General features: G+C 51.1%; 1 protein-coding gene across 3 annotated transcripts in view; it reads left to right on the top strand.

Annotated features, from left to right (window-relative positions):
• Loxhd1 (lipoxygenase homology PLAT domains 1) overlaps positions 1 to 16,247 on the top strand; it is a 143,983-nt gene that overhangs the window by 73,663 nt on the left and 54,073 nt on the right. For 2 of the 3 annotated variants that reach the window (XM_047526739.1, XM_047526737.1), the window contains exons 17-23: positions 2,246 to 2,438; positions 3,925 to 4,085; positions 6,570 to 7,050; positions 7,507 to 7,661; positions 9,874 to 10,007; positions 14,627 to 14,793; positions 15,531 to 15,635. In XM_047526739.1, the coding sequence (XP_047382695.1) occupies positions 2,246 to 2,438; positions 3,925 to 4,085; positions 6,570 to 7,050; positions 7,507 to 7,661; positions 9,874 to 10,007; positions 14,627 to 14,793; positions 15,531 to 15,635 (1,396 nt within the window). The remainder of the gene's footprint in view (positions 1 to 2,245; positions 2,439 to 3,924; positions 4,086 to 6,569; positions 7,051 to 7,506; positions 7,662 to 9,873; positions 10,008 to 14,626; positions 14,794 to 15,530; positions 15,636 to 16,247) is intronic. The other variant, XM_047526740.1, reaches the window with a different exon arrangement.

Raw genomic sequence — 16,247 nt, 5'->3', positions numbered from 1 at the left:
CAAGTGGTAAGGGGAGGCGGGCCCATGTTATGGTTTCATCTGGAAAAAAAGCCTGATCCCCAATATAGCAGCGTTCAGAGGCAAAGACTGGATCATAAGGACTCTTATGGATCAGTCTATCTGATGGATTAATAATTTGAGTGAAACAGACATTATTGCCTCATGTACATATATGACTGCATGACTGATGTGATCCATTTATTTGTTATTTAGAATAAATAAAAAAATTAATAAAAAAATTTGAATGGACTTTCTGAGAGGTGGTGAAAACATAGGCAGGTGGGGTGAGGCTGGGAAAGTGGGTCCCTGGGGCAAGCCCTTGGGAGCACTATCTGTCCCAGACCCCTTTCTGTGTCACTTTCTCTGCTTCCCGGTTGCCATGAGCACAGTAGATTTCCTCTGCCATGCTCTTCTGCCATCATACTGCTGCCCTGGAGCCAGACAACCATGGACTGACTCTCTGAAATCATGAGCCAGAATGATTCTTTCCTCTTCTAAGTTGTTTTTGTCAGGTGTTTGGTCACAGCAATGGAAGGCTCATTAACATAGACCACATGACACCGCCTGGGTGTGCTTACTGGCACATGTCCTTGTTAGGCTCTACCCTCCAGAACCTGAGCAGGGCCACCTGCAGGTCTACCTGGAACCCAGAGTGCATTCTTTTGACAGTCTCGGGTTTTCTCAGGCAGGCATTTTAAGGGTGGCAGGGTCATCCCAGGAATGTGACCTTGAACTCTTAGAAACTATGCTAGTGTTTTGTTCAAGTCATTTTGTTCAGGTCAAAGTTGGGGCTTAGCCAAGTAAGGTCTCAAGAGACTGGCTGGGGTTTGGTCAAGGTGAGACTCTTGACTTGATCTGGAGAAACAAAGACCTAAACCCTGAACTTGACCATTGGGGACACCCCCCAAAATGTCTGTGTGGGGAAATGTGTTGCATCTGCTGCTCTTGGAGGGAGGGTTGTGTGGTGGGAACTGAGGCAGTGACAAGCCCCCTGCTGCCTCTGCTTCCTGCCCTGCTCTTCTCTGTAGCCCCACCGTATTTCTAGAATTCTCTCCTCCCATCAACACACACTCTGGGGAACCATCTCATATCATTTATCTCTTGAGGTTAATGAACTTCAATCTAGGTTTTCCTTGATCAAAATGTATTTACATTTGAAGTTGAATCAATAATTGTAGAGTGGAAGTGCTGTTCCCTTTCCTAAAGGATTTTTGGCAGCAGCCAACAGATCAATGCTTTGTCTGTGGGGAGGGGAGGCGGTGGGAGGGCCTGCAGGCCCTGCCAGGTATTGCTGAAACACCAGTGTGGCCAAGAAGCTGGGAGCTGAGCCCCGTGTGCCAACTGCCCGGTCAGGGGCCCAGCATTTCCACTTGCTCCTCATGCCCGGGTCACTTAACTTTGTTTACATCAGTTTTCTGATTCTCAGCATTAGCGTTGGAAGTGCAACTGAGCAATTACTTTGCCTCCAGGCGAGGTGTTATAGGACTGAATGACAGTCCCTGCCCTCGGGGACCTTCCAGCCCCATCAGATAGAAGACACCTGCTCTGCTTTGAGCCTTTCAGCCCATGACTTCCTGGGACATTCATAGTCCCACCCCGCAGGAAAAAAAATGAAACTCTCCTGTGTCCCTTGGCATGCACTCGAAGGGACCTCAGACCTTGTAAACAGCTGGTTTCCTTCTGACAATTTCAGGGGACCTGGCTTCATGCACTAGTATACAACAGATACTAAGAGACACTAAGAGAAAGGAGCAGGGCCTGCGCAGACACTTCTCTAAATCTGCCCCTTTGGTACAAGAAATGGCTAGTGTCACCCTTTCAAACCATCACAGAGAGAATCTCAGGGCAGGAAGGGTTCTTAAGGACCATCAGGTAATTCCATTGGATGTTAGAAAGTCCACAAAACATTAAAGCAATCTGATTGTGGAAAGCCAAGTCCCCTCAGGATCCTCCACACTCTCTGTTGCCTGCAGGCAAAGATGTTAACATGACAAAAGGCAAAGTAAGTGGCTAGAGAGGGACAGTTTCCCTGAGAGTGAACTGGAGGAGGGGATGGAAGCCCCAGGTAGGAGGGGAGACCTCCTGCTACCCCAGCCGGCAGATGGCATGGCGGGCCCGACTCAGCCTCTCCTGGGAGCCTCCCTCTTCCGAGGAGCTAGAGATCCAGTTGAGGGGAGATAGCGAGGGAAGCTTGGAAGTTTCCACAGCCTACTCCTTGTGCACCCTCACTGGGGTCTCCTTCCAGATCAACCGGCTGGTCATCGGGCACGACAGCACGGGCATGCATGCGGGCTGGTTCCTGGGCAGCGTCCAGATCTGCGTGCCCCGCCAAGGCAAGCAGTACACCTTCCCTGCCAACCGCTGGCTGGACAAGAACCAGGCGGATGGGCGCCTGGAGGTGGAGCTTTACCCCAGTGAGGTCGTGGAGATCCAGAAATGTATGCAAGAGGCTGGAGGGACTGGCAGTGTTGGTCCCCTGTGTGTGGGGGCTGGGGAAGGAGGAGGGACCTTGGGCCAGCTGGGTCTTGTCTCCAGTGGTGGGGAGAGGGGAGTCTGTGGGGTGATGAGGGGGTCTTCCAGTTGCCTCTGGTACTATGGTTCTGGGAGGCGACAAGGGCGTATTTTACAGATGGGGAAACTGAGGGCTCCGTGGATGGAATTTTCTTCTGGGATAAAGGCTGCCAATGATATCTGGAAATTGCACATTCTCAACCCCGTGGAGAAGAGTTTGAGGCATAGTCCACGTCTTGCCCTGGGAACACTGGCCGAGGAGATAAGACAGCTCCCTCATTTTTTCAGTAGGTGTCTATTGAGGTTGCTCCAAGCCAGCCCTGCTCTGGGCTTTGCGGAGGCCGCGGTGAGCAAAGCAGAAAAAACTCCTGTCCTCACAGGCCTTCCACCACAGCCGTGGTAATAAATAGAAAAGATAAAGCACCGAGCTCGGAAGAAAACAAAGCAGCCTGAGGGGTTAGCAGGGCGGTGGGTAGAGGGGCATCTTAGACAGGGCGGTGACTTTTCCGAGGAGTCGAAGTTCAAGGTGATCTGGCCCCCACTGCATTTCATGTGAGCCCCAGAGCGTGGTAGGTCAGAGACTCCTGAGGTTATCTAGAGGGTGGAGAAGACAGTGGGACAAATTCCAGCAGGGGAAGTCCCCTTCTTCATCTGTCTAATCCACCCAAGAGCAGCTGCCCTCTGCTCACATCCACAGGCTGCCCCCCCCACCCCCGAGAAGGAGCCCCACCCCAAGTCGGCTCTTCCTTTGCCAGGACCCTTTGAATCTTTTCACGTGCACTTCATCTCCTTAGCCCACCGGGAAGTTCTCCAAAAGCTGTACCGAACACACATGCTTCACAATGGCACCTGCCATGTAAGAATGGACCCCTTTCCTCTTTTATGAATTAAAACTTGATTTCCAACAGAGCAGTCCAGGTATTAGTCAAGGAGATAAAGATTCAAAGACAACACAGGGTTGAGGTGCAGTTCAGTGGTAAAGCACTTGTCTGGTGTGTGCAAGGCCCTGGGTTCCCTCCCCAGCACCACACACACACACAGCAATTTGTCCTCTCCCTTCCTTTTCGCCCTACCTTGTTTTAACTAATTTAGCTTGTTCCTCGAAAATATAACTCCAAACTTTTTAATTGTATGCTTATCTGTTTTCTATTTTTCAGTCTTAGACATTATCTAGCATGTCTAATGATGGGAAGAGGACATGGCTATTCTCTGGAGTCTGATTGGCTAGGCTTGCCTTTTCCACCAGCCACTCAGTTCCGCTAAGCCTCAGTTTGCCCATCTGCAAAATGAGGGATGATGGCACTTCCTCATGGTGCTGGGAGCAGGGGCACGTGGAACAGGCTCAGGGAGTGTTTGTTTTGTGACTATCGTTATTGCTATTACTGAGTGTCCTGTTTCTCCCACATTTCTCAGTGGTCCACTACGAGGTCGATGTTTGGACGGGGGACGTGGGTGGTGCAGGCACCACCGCCCGAGTCTACTTACAGATCTACGGTGAGGAAGGCAAGACTGAGGTGCTCTTCCTCTCCAGCCGCTCCAAGGCTTTTGATCGGGCATCCAAGAACACGTTCCAGGTGTGTGGGATGAGCAGCAGGGGTGCCCACAGAGGTCCAGTGGACACCAGGATGGTTCCCTGGCTGTTCTTATTTCTTAGCCGACACCCACTCAAGCATAGCTGCCTCCCTGCTGCTGGGTGGGAGGTGCTACCTGGAGCCCAGGTTGTACTAGGGTCCCCTGGGCTTCCTGGGAGGGGGGGGTCCTTGGGTAGTGAAACTGGGTGTAGAGTTTTGGACCAGGATTCTCTTGTGACTTGGAGAGGAACCTCCTTTCTCCAGACCTGAGTTTTTGACCTATAATGAACAGATTGGGCTAGATCAGGGGATCTCATCTTTGGTCTCCTGTTGCATTCACCTGAGGACACACCCCAGACAGTCAAGGCAGATCTCTGGAGGTGGGACATGTTTCCGGGGTTTTCGTTTTTGCAGCACTGAGATCAGATCCAGGGCTTCGTGCATGCTAGGTGAGCGCTCTACCTCTGAGCCGCATTCCCATCCTAGGATGTCTTTCTTTTAGAAAGTTTTACCAGTGATTCTAACATGCTGTCAATTTTGAGAACCCAGGAGTGGATGGTTCTTCCTTAACCAATGATGGCACTATGGTCAGGTTCTTCCATCTACTTCCCAGCCTGTGGCTTCTGATTCTGCAGTTCTCTCAGGCCTGATGACAGGGCCATGGTTCTGGTTGATGGGAGTTTAATGCTGTGTTCTAAGTGCCCCAGGCCTCCTCTCTCGCAAGTCTCTGTATAGAAGTAAAACTATGTGAATGTGACCATGTTGTTGGTAGACCAGGAAGATGCAGGGGTGGCGTCCCTTGAGGGACTCATGGATCTTTTAGGTTGAACACAGGATCATGTGTATGCATGTGCAGATATGTATATATGGAGAACATGTTCCTGTTGGACACTATATGTGTGTTTATGTACCATAGGAACTCGGCCTTCAGTGAAGGTCCTTACCCAGTGCCCAGAGTAGAAGGCCCTGGCCAAGTTGGATCCAGGTCAGAGTCACAGGTGTCTGGCATATGAGAGCAGGAGAGGCCTCGTTGAGTTGAATGTCCTCATACAGTGCTGAGCAGGCTGAGGCCTGAGTATTTGATCTCTCTGAGTCTCCACTTCCTCATTAGCTGAAGTCTCATTTTATAATACCTGCCGGGCTGGCTTCACAGTCCCTGTAACAATCCAAAGAGTCAATGTTGGGGAATGCACTCAGTTATGGAGATGTGACCAAGCAGTGCACCTTCTGGGGGTGAGCTGGCTGGGCAGGGGAGCTGGGCATAGCTGGGAGGGCAGATGGGAGGGGGCACAAACAGGCCTCCATGGGAAGGTGGTCACAGGGGTGCTGTAACTAGGCAAATGCTGGAGAGGAGAACTAATGTGCTCAAGAGACGGTTCACCAGGCCCAGTGCCCATTCCCTAGGTAGTGGGAAAGAATAAATTCTGCATTCCCTGGGCCCTGGACTCCATTGTGGCTGATGGTTTTTTCACAAAGATGGTTTGGCCAATTGCGAGTTCATGAGCAGGAGGTCAGGAGACTTGCAGTCTCCTCTAGGTCTAGAATCAAATCATGGAACAGGAGTGACCATGGGACAGCCCTAGGCTTCAGTTTTTCTGGCACTCAAGTGGGATAACTGGTGGAACCAGGTTTTGAGAAAGGTCAAACACCCAGACAGGGGTTTATCAGCATCAGGGTACCCAGGAGGAGCTGGACTAGCAAAGATCCCATGTGAGCTTCTCCCTGGGGTCTGTAGCAACCAGACCTCAACTCATGCAGGTCCTTCCTGAGAGCACGTGGTTCAGGACAGAGTGACAGTGCCATCTAAGGCTGAGGACTCTGTTCACACTGCACTTGGAGCCAGTTTGCGCTACGCCCAGTGGGGAGAGAGGATGATGGTCCCCACCCTTAAGGAACTCAGAGCCCTTAGGGACAAAGAATGCATCCAGGCCAGGCCACCATGAGCTCCAAGCTCTCGAAAAAGGGCCAGTCAGGCCAGCTGAAGCTGTGCGTCTGGGATGGGCCTGAGATCTCTGGGGACATGGATGAGAAAAAAAAGAACATTTGTTTTCTTTTGCTTATTACAAAAGTCACAGATCTAAATACTAAAAAATCTTGGGAAAGTAAACCTGAAGGACACAAAACGTTTTCAAAAAAGCAGTAATAAAGCACAGGAATGGGAAGGAATATGTGTGAGCTAGGGGTAAGGAGAAAACCAAGGCAGGCCAAGAGAGGGAACCACAGGACTGAGCGGTGTGTGTGTGTGAGAGAGAGAAAGGGGCACATGAGATCAACTACCACAGGGGTTAGAAGAAAAGGAGTTTGGGGGCCACTGGGACCAGGCCCCAGGAGCGGGGCGGGGCGGGGTTGGACAGGGGAGCCAGGGAACACTTGAGTGTGGAGGCCCTGGGCCTCCTGAGCCACAGCCCAGCACGGCAGGACCTGCTCCTGACTCTGCAGGAGAGGCGGGTTGGCCACCCCAGCCACTCTGCCTTGTGCCCTGCACAGCTGGAGGCGGCAGACGTGGGTGAGGTCTACAAGATCCGGCTGGGGCACACGGGCGAGGGCTTCGGGCCCAGCTGGTTTGTGGACGCTGTGTGGCTGCGGCAGCTGGTGGTGCGGGAGATGGAGCTCACGCCGGAGCAGGAGGCCCGGAAGAAGAAGGAGAAGGAGAAGCTGCGGCAGCTGCTCAAGAAGGAGCGACTGAAAGCCAAGCTGCAGAGGAAGAAGAAGAAGAAGAAGAGGAAGGGCAGCGACGAGGAGGAGGAGGAGGGCGAAGAGGAGGAGTCCTCATCGGAGGAGTCCTCGTCGGAAGAGGAGGAGGAGGAGGAGGAGTCCGAGGAGGAGGAGGAAGAGGAGGAGTTCGGGCCCGGCATGCAGGAGGTGATCGAGCAGTACAAGTTCGAAGCCCACCGGTGGCTGGCCCGGGGCAAGGAGGACGACGAACTGGTTGTGGAGCTGGTACCAGCGGGCCGGCCTGGTCCTGAGCGTAAGCCTGAGGGGCCATAGTCCCCTAAAGGGACCAGGGAGGAATCAGGGGTGGCTCGATCTCCCTCACATAAAGGCTGAGTAGGTGGGCACCCACCATGATTCCTGAATAGCTCTGCTGGCCTTTATCTGAAAAGCCACCGGGGACAGTTCTGTTTGGGGCTGAGCATGGCCCTTGGCCAGAGGCGCTCAAGAGGATCCAATGGCTTGGAGAGGGGCCCTGATATAACTAAATGTGGGGGCCACAAGGAGAGGGGGTTGTCGAAGTCAAATGTTGCTCTTAGCTTCGCTGTGAAGATGCCCTAGGTGGGAAGAGGGGCAGGTTCTGTTCCAGGTTGGCGCAGAGGTACCCATAGATTCTTCCTGCTCCCAGGGTTTGCCTGGACCTGAGAGGCTGGCTCTCAGGCCTGCCTCATGGTCCTGGCGTTCTCAATGCTGCATCTTTCTGTGTCTCCAGCCAACACCTATGAAGTCCAGGTGATCACAGGGAACGTGCCCAAGGCTGGCACAGATGCCAACGTCTTTCTGACCATCTACGGTGAGGAGTATGGGGACACGGGCGAGAGGCCCCTGAAGAAGTCAGACAAATCCAACAAGTTTGAGCAGGGGCAGGTAGAGTAAGGGGTGTCTGTCCCTTGGGGGTGGGACTCAGGCATGGGACCTGGTGCCCTTTGGTGGTCCCCATGACTGCCCCCCAGCACAGCATCTGCAAGCTGTCTAGCTGGGCGCTTCTTTCCACCCACCGAGGTGTGGTGGTAGTGCCTCTTCTCTAAACACCAGCACATGGTGGAGGGTGAGAAGAGGACAAGCAGGTTCTAATGGAGCCACAGGCCAGCTGATTCTCAGGGACAACTGGAGAACAGTATCTGACAGAGGCTCAGGGCAAGGGGCACCTTGAAGAAGGCTTGGTGGGAAGGGGAGACTAAGATAAGTATGGTGCAGGTGTATGAAGATTACAGTGAGCCAGACATCGTGGTGCACACTTGTACGCCCAGTGACTTGGGAGGCTGAGGTAGGAGGATGGCAAGTTCAAGGCTAGCCTCAGCAACTTAAAGAGACCCTGTCTCAAAATAGACAACAAAAAGGGCTGGGGATGTAGCTCCACAGTAGAACACCCTTGGATTCAATCCTCAGTGGAACCAAAAATAAAAAAATAAAAAAGACAGTGAAAGATGTTTGCAGAAGACCAGGCCGCATGAGTGAAGAGGTGGAGGTGGACTCGGGCCCAGCTTGAGGATGGCTTGGATAAGACCAGTGGGGTGGGTGGGGCCAAGAGGTGCTTGAAAGACAGGCTGGAAGGTTGGACTGTATCCTGAGGCAGTCCGTGGAAAAATCCGCGAAAGAAACGCAAGCCTCTCACTCTTCCAGGTGAAAGGGAAAAGCAGGAAAAAATAAAGCTGTAATTTTTATCCCTTGAGGTTTCACAAAATCCACTGTCCCCTGTCCTTCCCATTCCTGTCCTCATCCCCAGATCAGGTTCTTTCATCAACACAGAGGAGGAAAAACAATAAACCCCATCCATTGAGATACTTCTGGACTCCACAACTTGATTTTTTTCTGGGGCTCTTGCGTTTTCCTTCAGCCCTCCTTCCGTGGCTTGAGCACCAGGGTTCCTCCTGCGTTTCAGTGCTCTCCTTGAAAAATGGTGGCCTCTCCCTTCCCAGGCTGGGGGAAGTTGCTGCAGAGAACAAAACTAGCACAATTGGTGAAACCTGGATATGGACTCTATATTAGATAATGCTACAGTCCTCAGTCATACAACAACTTGTCATTTTGGTCAATGACAAATGGCATATATAGCAGTAGTCCTGTAAGATTATATCACCCAGGGGCATCTGGCTAGTTTTTGTAAGTACATTCTCATTTTTTTTTTCACATAATAACAAAAATCACCTAGTGACATAATTCTCAAAATGTATCCCTATCATTAAATGACACATGTCTGTATGTGTGGACACTATATTTCACATATTTGGTCATTGCACTGTGACTATATGAGAATGTTCTTGTTCTTAGGGAATTCTCGCTGGAATATTTAGGGGTGAAGGATCATGGTATCTTCCACTTACTTTCAAATAGTTCAGAATAAAAGTAGAAAGGACAGCAAGAGAGAGAACAGATAGAGTAATACAGAAAATGTTGCATGTAAGTGTAGATATAAGTTAAGGTGAGCAGACTTTCATTGTATTATTTCTGAAAGTTTTATGAGGATTTGAAATCTTTTGCACAATAAAGAGTCGAAAGAGGATACCCAAGAATACCCCATTCACATTTGGGGTCCTGGTGTCGTCATCTTCCTCCGGTGCATATGGCAGCCCACGTACACGTGTATGGTTCCTTTCCATCTTCCCACCTAAATGGCGAGCAACTCCAAGCCTTCTGTTCCTGTCAATCACTTTGGATTTGCACAGGACTGACTCATGGCAGGTGCTTAATGAAAATTTGTGGTTGAAGGAGATGCACATGAGCACACACACATGGTGGATCTCTGTCACCCCTGAGACACACGTATACTAAAAATCTGGCATCCAGTAGTCTTGTCAACTCTCTGCCTCTCTCTCTCATGGTCACCTTCGCCTTCTCTCTCTTCCCTCCACCTTTCTGGACAATGAGAAAGAAGATCCCCTGGCATGGGCTGGTTAAAAACCAACAGTACAGAGTGAACACCAAACTAATGAGCTGTGGTTTCCTTTGCTCTAGCCCTGGTTGCTTTGGGTCTTGTCATCCACCTCTGGGTGATGGGTCCTTAGGAGATGGGGGTCTGATGGTAAGGTGGGGAGAGGGTGGGTCTTACCCCTCTGAGTGCTACTCTGGCCTCTTCTAGACAGACACCTTTACCATCTACGCCATTGACCTGGGGGCTCTGACCAAGATTAGGATTCGCCATGACAACACAGGCAGCAGACCAGGCTGGTTCCTGGACAGAATAGACATCACCGATATGAACAATGAGATCACGTGAGTGGGGCTGGAGGAGAGGGAGAGTGGCCATTCTTGCCACTAAGATAGTCCTGAGAGAGGACTGAGGGTTGGAGGTTGGTTGGAGTGATGTCTGTGGGTGAGGGTGGGCTAGCTGTCACCTCTGTAACAGCTACCAGGGTGGGTTGGGTCCCTGTGAATGCCTTGCCACCTTCCCTCTCACTGGGCAGCCCACTGGAGCTTCTGGCTCTCAGATGACAGTCTAGAGAATGGCCACTCCAGGTTTCCCATCAATTCTGAGAGGCTGGGTTTCAGTCCCTATTGGACCTCACTGGCCCTGTCTCCATGTCCAGGCCTAGCTCACCCAGGAGACCCTCCATGGAGAAAAGAGTTTCCCACACTTAATTTTAATATTCTAGACCAGAAATCAGCAACCCTTTTCTATAAAGCTTGCTCAGAAAATATTTCTAGCTTTGCAGATCATTTGGTCTCTGCAGCAACAACTCTGCCGGGGAAGTACAAAAGCAGCTGTAGATGATACCTAAATGGGTGTGACTGGGTTCCAATAAATCTTCATCTGTGGACACTGAAATTTGAATTTCATGTGATTTTCATGCCACAAAGTCTTATCCATCTTTAGGCTCCCCTGTCTAACCATTTTAAAATGCCAAACCCATGTTAGCTCCTGGGATGTACATAAATAAGCAGGTGCCAGGCCAGATCTGACCTCTGCTGGAGACTCGCCCCACCTCCCGCTCTACCCTGCCCACCATCCCACAGAAGACAAGGCACAGCTTGCAGATGGCCCAGTGTTATGACTCTGTGAGGTCATCGTGGCAGCACATAAGGACTGAGACAACCCCATGGCTGGGAACCAGATCTTGACTGGGGAGTCTGACCCCTGCCAGAACCTCACCAGGTCACCCTGGACAAGGGCTTCATCTCCACACTCTCATTTCCTCTTCTAATAAGTGGGTCTAGTATGTCAGTTCAGCTTCCTTCTCGAGATTCTGAAAACCTAAGGCATTTAAACTTGGAAAAGATAAAGTGCTGCCCAAACAGGAGGCAAGTGACAAGCTGTGAGCATCCCCAGTTCCCCTGCTAGCCCCGCCGCAGCTGGTTAGTCTGTTCCATTTGTTTGACATTTCTGGTCCAGCCCAACAATTTTAAAATTATTATAGCTTTGTAATTTGTTTTAATATCTGTCAGTACTAGTCCTTTTTGATCATTCTTTAAAAAGATTAGCTATTCTTTTTCAAATTGAGATGTTAAGTGATTTGAAAAAAATCCTGTTGGAATTTTGATTGTTCTGCCTTTCAATGCCTGGGTGGAGAATTGCACATTTAGGTTATTAAGTGCTGCACCCAGGTTCATTTTTCTACTTCTCCAACTGTTCCTTTACGCACCTCAACAATGCTTTGCAAGTTTCTACACATAACTGCTACATGTCCTTGTTAAGTTTATGCCCAGGCATGTTTTCTATCACTCTTATAAATGAAATTGTCTCCTTCCTCTTCTTTCTTTGCCTTCCTCCTTCCTCCCTCTGCTTCTCCCTTCCTCAGGTCCTCCTCTTCCTCCCCTCCTTTTCTGTGGGTGTTGATAGTTAGAATACCTTTAAGAAGACCTCTCCCTTCAGTAAGGGCTCTAATGAGCCAGCTTCCCCAATCTCCATCTAGAAGCAAATGGAAGCGAAGCCTGCTTTGGGTGATGGAGATGAATCCACCAAAGTCCAGAAGGAACAGAATCACAAGAGCGAGTTCTAGCTTCTTGGGGAGACACAGGCTTCCAAACAGTGCCCAGGGCTTCCCCAGCCTCCTCCCAGCCTTTACAGCTCAGAAAGAAGGGTTTTGCAGTCAGAGGGACTCAAGAACACTGATGTCATCCGTCAACTGCCCTGGATCAAGTCCACAGCAGCCACACACCTGGTCACCTTGATCTCTCTCTCCTCACCCCCCACCCCCATCCCCAGTCCCTTGGCAGGAGTTGCTGGCTCTTTGCTCAGGAAAGCATAAGTCTGACCCTGTTCTCCATCTTCCCAATTCTGTTCCTCTGCTCAGAGCCTCCTGACTGGTCCCCCTCCTTCTCCCAGACCCTCCTAGTGTCTATTGCAGCCCACGGACCTCATCACGTCACTCTTCTGCTCAAATCCAGAGCCTCCCACTCACCCACAGGAAAAGCCAAGCAGGTTCCCTTGGCCTGCCTGGGCTGCAGGATCTGCCCCATGTCCCCTCCTGTCTCTCTCCTTGGTCCCAGCCCCTCCCACCTTGTTTATTCCTTGCTGTTCCTTGACCCCGACAGACCTGGTTTGAGCCAGAGACTTCAGCATTCACTGCCCCTGTCCCCAGCACTCCCGTCCCCCATGACCGACTCTCATACCTCTTTTAGGCAGGTTTCTGCCCAGATGTTACCTTCTCAGGGAGGCCGAGCATGCCCCTCCCCGCTTCCTCCTTCCCTGTTATCGCCTGTCATCTGACGCGCAGTGAGCTGGCGTGCTGACCCTGCTACAGGAAGTGCGAGCGTGTCCTAGTCTCTGTGTTCACTGCCTTGTCCTCCCAGGACCTACAGGAGTGCATGGCAGAGTAGGGACACAAATCCAAAAGTTCCAACCCCACGTCCTTGTCCTCACCACCATCACCTGACCAGTGTGCTGATACTTGATGTTGTCCTACCTTTAGCTTATACACGAAAGTAGAAAAATTCTTAACGAAATCCTTACGTTCGTGTGTCCACCTCTCTTCTCCTTCGATCCTTAAAAGCCCCCTGTCTTTCCCTCCCCTGCACCTGGAGCCCTGTGTGAGCGGGATTTACTCCCCTGGGAGGCTGGAACGAGGGTCAGCGGGCCAGTCTTCTCAAGCTCCACTGCACTTGGGGCACTGGGGGAAGGAGGCCGAAAGTCCACTCCCATCTCAGGTCTGGCCCAGGTTCTGGTTCTGAGAGGACGCGCGCTGCGGTGCTGCAACTGTGAGCACGCGGAGCCTTCAAAGGCCTGACACAGGAGTCTGACACAGGGACAATGAAGCTCCCATTGTGTGTGGGCGGGCTTGCGCCTTTGCATTTCCTCTTTCTGACTTTCTTCTCTCTCCCTGGTTAACCTCCCTGGCTCTTTGTCTCTCCCTCTGTCCTTGTCCCCTGCTGGCTTCACATTCTCATTGTCCCTGCCTCTGCCCCACTCCACCCCTTCCTTTCTCTCTCTCTTTCTCTTAATTGGCCATCATTTAGAACTATAGCCTATTATTCATAAGTTATTTAATTGAATAAAATTTTGACTTTCCCATTCATACATTTAAAGGCCAGGAGGTGGAACACTATGCATTTTCCCCTGAAACACCAATTTTTTATGTTTTCCCAGTACTAAAAATTTGAGCCCAGGGCCTTGTGCATGCAAGGTAAGCACTCCACCACGGAGCTGCACCCCAGCCCTGAAACAGTAATTTAATGGCCTTTTAGCTTCTATCACCCTCGGCTGAGCTCCTCCTGCCTTTTAAATTCATGTCCATCAATATAACATTGCCCTTCCCCCCATCCGAACCCATGGACTGAGGTCGTGCTCTCTGGCTCTGCTGCTCTAGCCTGTTGATAAGTAAAGGTACTGAGGACCAGAGAAGCACATGGGACCCAGGTAGAGGCAAGACCCTAGGAGTATACTGTCCCCTTCCCCCATATGAATTAGTGTCTGAGTGGCCCTTATGCATCCTATCGGGCCCAGGAGTGGAGAACACAAGTGGAGCGCAATGTCTCTAACTTGGAGACGGGTTCCCCTCTCTGTCCTTTGACTTGTTCTGTTGCTTAAGAAGTAGAGGGGTACTGCCCAGCCCACAGCCCCTGTAGAGCCCAGGCATGACCAAGAAGAAAGAAAGGGAAGGAAAATTATAATAACAACAATAATAACATTAACAAATTCTTACTGAGAACTTATCTTTAACCATATCAGTATGTCCCAAATATTGGATGGACATACATAAAAATGTTATTCATTGCTTATCTAAAATTCAAATGTAGCTTGGAGTCCTGTAATTCTACTGGCCAAATCTGGCAGTCCTGGCACAGAGCAATAGAGGAATTTGCTCAGAAGAGCCAGATGTTAGAGGCAGACACTGATTGCAAGGGTGAGTCCTTGGTCACCTGCTTGGCTGCCTCTCTCATCCTGGCCTTGCCTTCCTTCTGTCCAGGTCCCTCCATCGGGCTGGGCCCTGCCCCTCCATGGAGGGGTCTTACTGGGACTTCCCTTCCCCAGATGTCCCAGCTGTCACTGGGTCCGCTCTTTAGCCTCAACCTTTATACCTTCCAAAAGCACAATTGGCTCATTCCATCAAAATCTATTAACTCGTGTATATGGAACACTTGCCATGAAACCTGCGAATGTAACTCTGGCTAATAGATTAGTTCCAGAAAGTGTTGATCAGTTCCCATAAGCCTTCTCCTTCTGAATCCTTCCACCCAATATGACCCATCTTCAGTGGGATGTCTGGAGAAAATTCTCCAGACAGGTGACCCGTGGCATACTTCCCAGGTTGGGTGGGATGGAAGGGCAATGCTGTGAAGGGCGGATTGGGGGGATTTTGTGCTCCATAAAGTGCCCCTCACTCTCAACCCATGCCTGCTCCTGCTTGAAACCTTTCCAAGAGGACATTCCCAAGCTTCCCTCCCCATCCCTACAGGTACTACTTCCCGTGCCAACGCTGGCTGGCAGTGGAGGAGGATGATGGCCAGCTGTCCAGGGAGCTGTTGCCAGTGGACGAGTCCTATGTGCTGCCCAGCGAGGATGAGGAGGGTGGGGGACATGGTGACAGTAACCCCCTTGACAACCTGGCCCTGGAGCAAAAAGGTTTCCTAAACTAGAGCTGATTTTCTCCCTCCAGAATCCCTGCCCCTGCCTCTCCCCACCTTCCATCTCCATCTTTCCTCCCTCTCCAAGGGCTCTGGGTACAATCTAGCTGTACCTCCCTCTCATTCCTCCCCCACAAGAAAGGAGAGGTCAGGGTGGGAGGCATGTTCCCATGTGCCCAGCGTGAGGCTCAGTGTAAAGTACATAGTTCGTAAAGTACATGGAGTCACTGCTGGGAATGGAACGGTCGTAGCCAGATCTGACTCGTCTTTCGTCCTTCCCTCCAGGTACATTAGAGCCTCCCCATGCGTTTTTGTCAAGGGAAGCAATGAACACTGGCCCTCAAGAGTCGTCTGATGCTTGTGCCCCCTTCCTTGAAACTTGCATCCTAGCAAGGGAGTCAGCCCGGGGCTCCTGGCTGGTCGCCTCTGATTCTCCCACACCCCATGTCTCCCCTGTCCTATTGACTCTATCGGTTGAGGGCTTCCTGTGTGAGCCAGGGTCAGGGTACATTATCTCCATTCTCAGGCAACTGGAGAGAAGTGATGATGGAAACACGCTTATTAGAGATCCTGGGGCTCACGAGCGTAGGATTGAGAGGGTAGGGGAAGAGCTGGCTTGATGGAGCCCGAGGAGGGAAGCCAGGAGGCCCTCCTGGAGGTGAATGTCCTCTCTCCTCCCTCCACGGGGGCCTGGGGCAGTCTGCAGCTCACTTCTCTACGCTCTTCTCCCGGCAGATAAGTCAACCACGTTCTCTGTGACTATAAAGACCGGGGACAAGAAGAATGCAGGCACAGATGCCAACGTCTTCATCACACTCTTTGGCACACAAGATGACACGGGTAAGAAAGCAATGGAGACCAAGTCTCACCCGTATCTGTCCTTCCCTGGGACTCAGAAGTATCCAAGGAAATCCTGGCCACGTCTCTGTCTCCTAATGGGTTGCAAAACCCAGCCCCATCCCGGAAAGGAAGTTCCTTTTTTCCTAAAATAATCTCCTCCTCTCTGTGCTAGCTTTCTCCTCTGTTCTAACGACAGAGGTGTCCCTTGCCCTAAATGCGCCCCAGTGCCACCTGGGAAAAAGTGGCCCAACCTCCAATGAGCTCCAGTCTCTGGGCCCTGCTCTTACTATCAGATGCCCAGGGAGTCCTGGAGTTATGCTTGAGCCTCTGCACAGCAACTCAGAGAAGGTGGCAGTTGGTGCTGGGACCAGGATCCGCTCATGCCCCCATCTAGTCCCCGGGTCTGAGTTTAGAGAAATCAGCCCTCGAGTAGTTATCATGCATTAGCTGAAAGCCCTATGAGTCCAGAACCCTGTGCCAAGTATTTCTGAAGAATGACTGGGTTTAATCCAGGGCCCTAGGGGACTTATTCTAATATGACAGTGAGCTAGTAAGGATCTCAACCCTGGAGCTTGACTGATTGGTTCAAATTTCCACACCACCATTCATTAG

This window comes from Sciurus carolinensis, chromosome 15 (genome assembly GCF_902686445.1).
Source record: "Sciurus carolinensis chromosome 15, mSciCar1.2, whole genome shotgun sequence".
Lineage (NCBI taxonomy): Eukaryota > Metazoa > Chordata > Mammalia > Rodentia > Sciuridae > Sciurus > Sciurus carolinensis.
The sequence above is the reverse complement of the archived record's forward strand: the minus strand, read 5'-3'. Positions and strand labels throughout refer to the sequence as shown.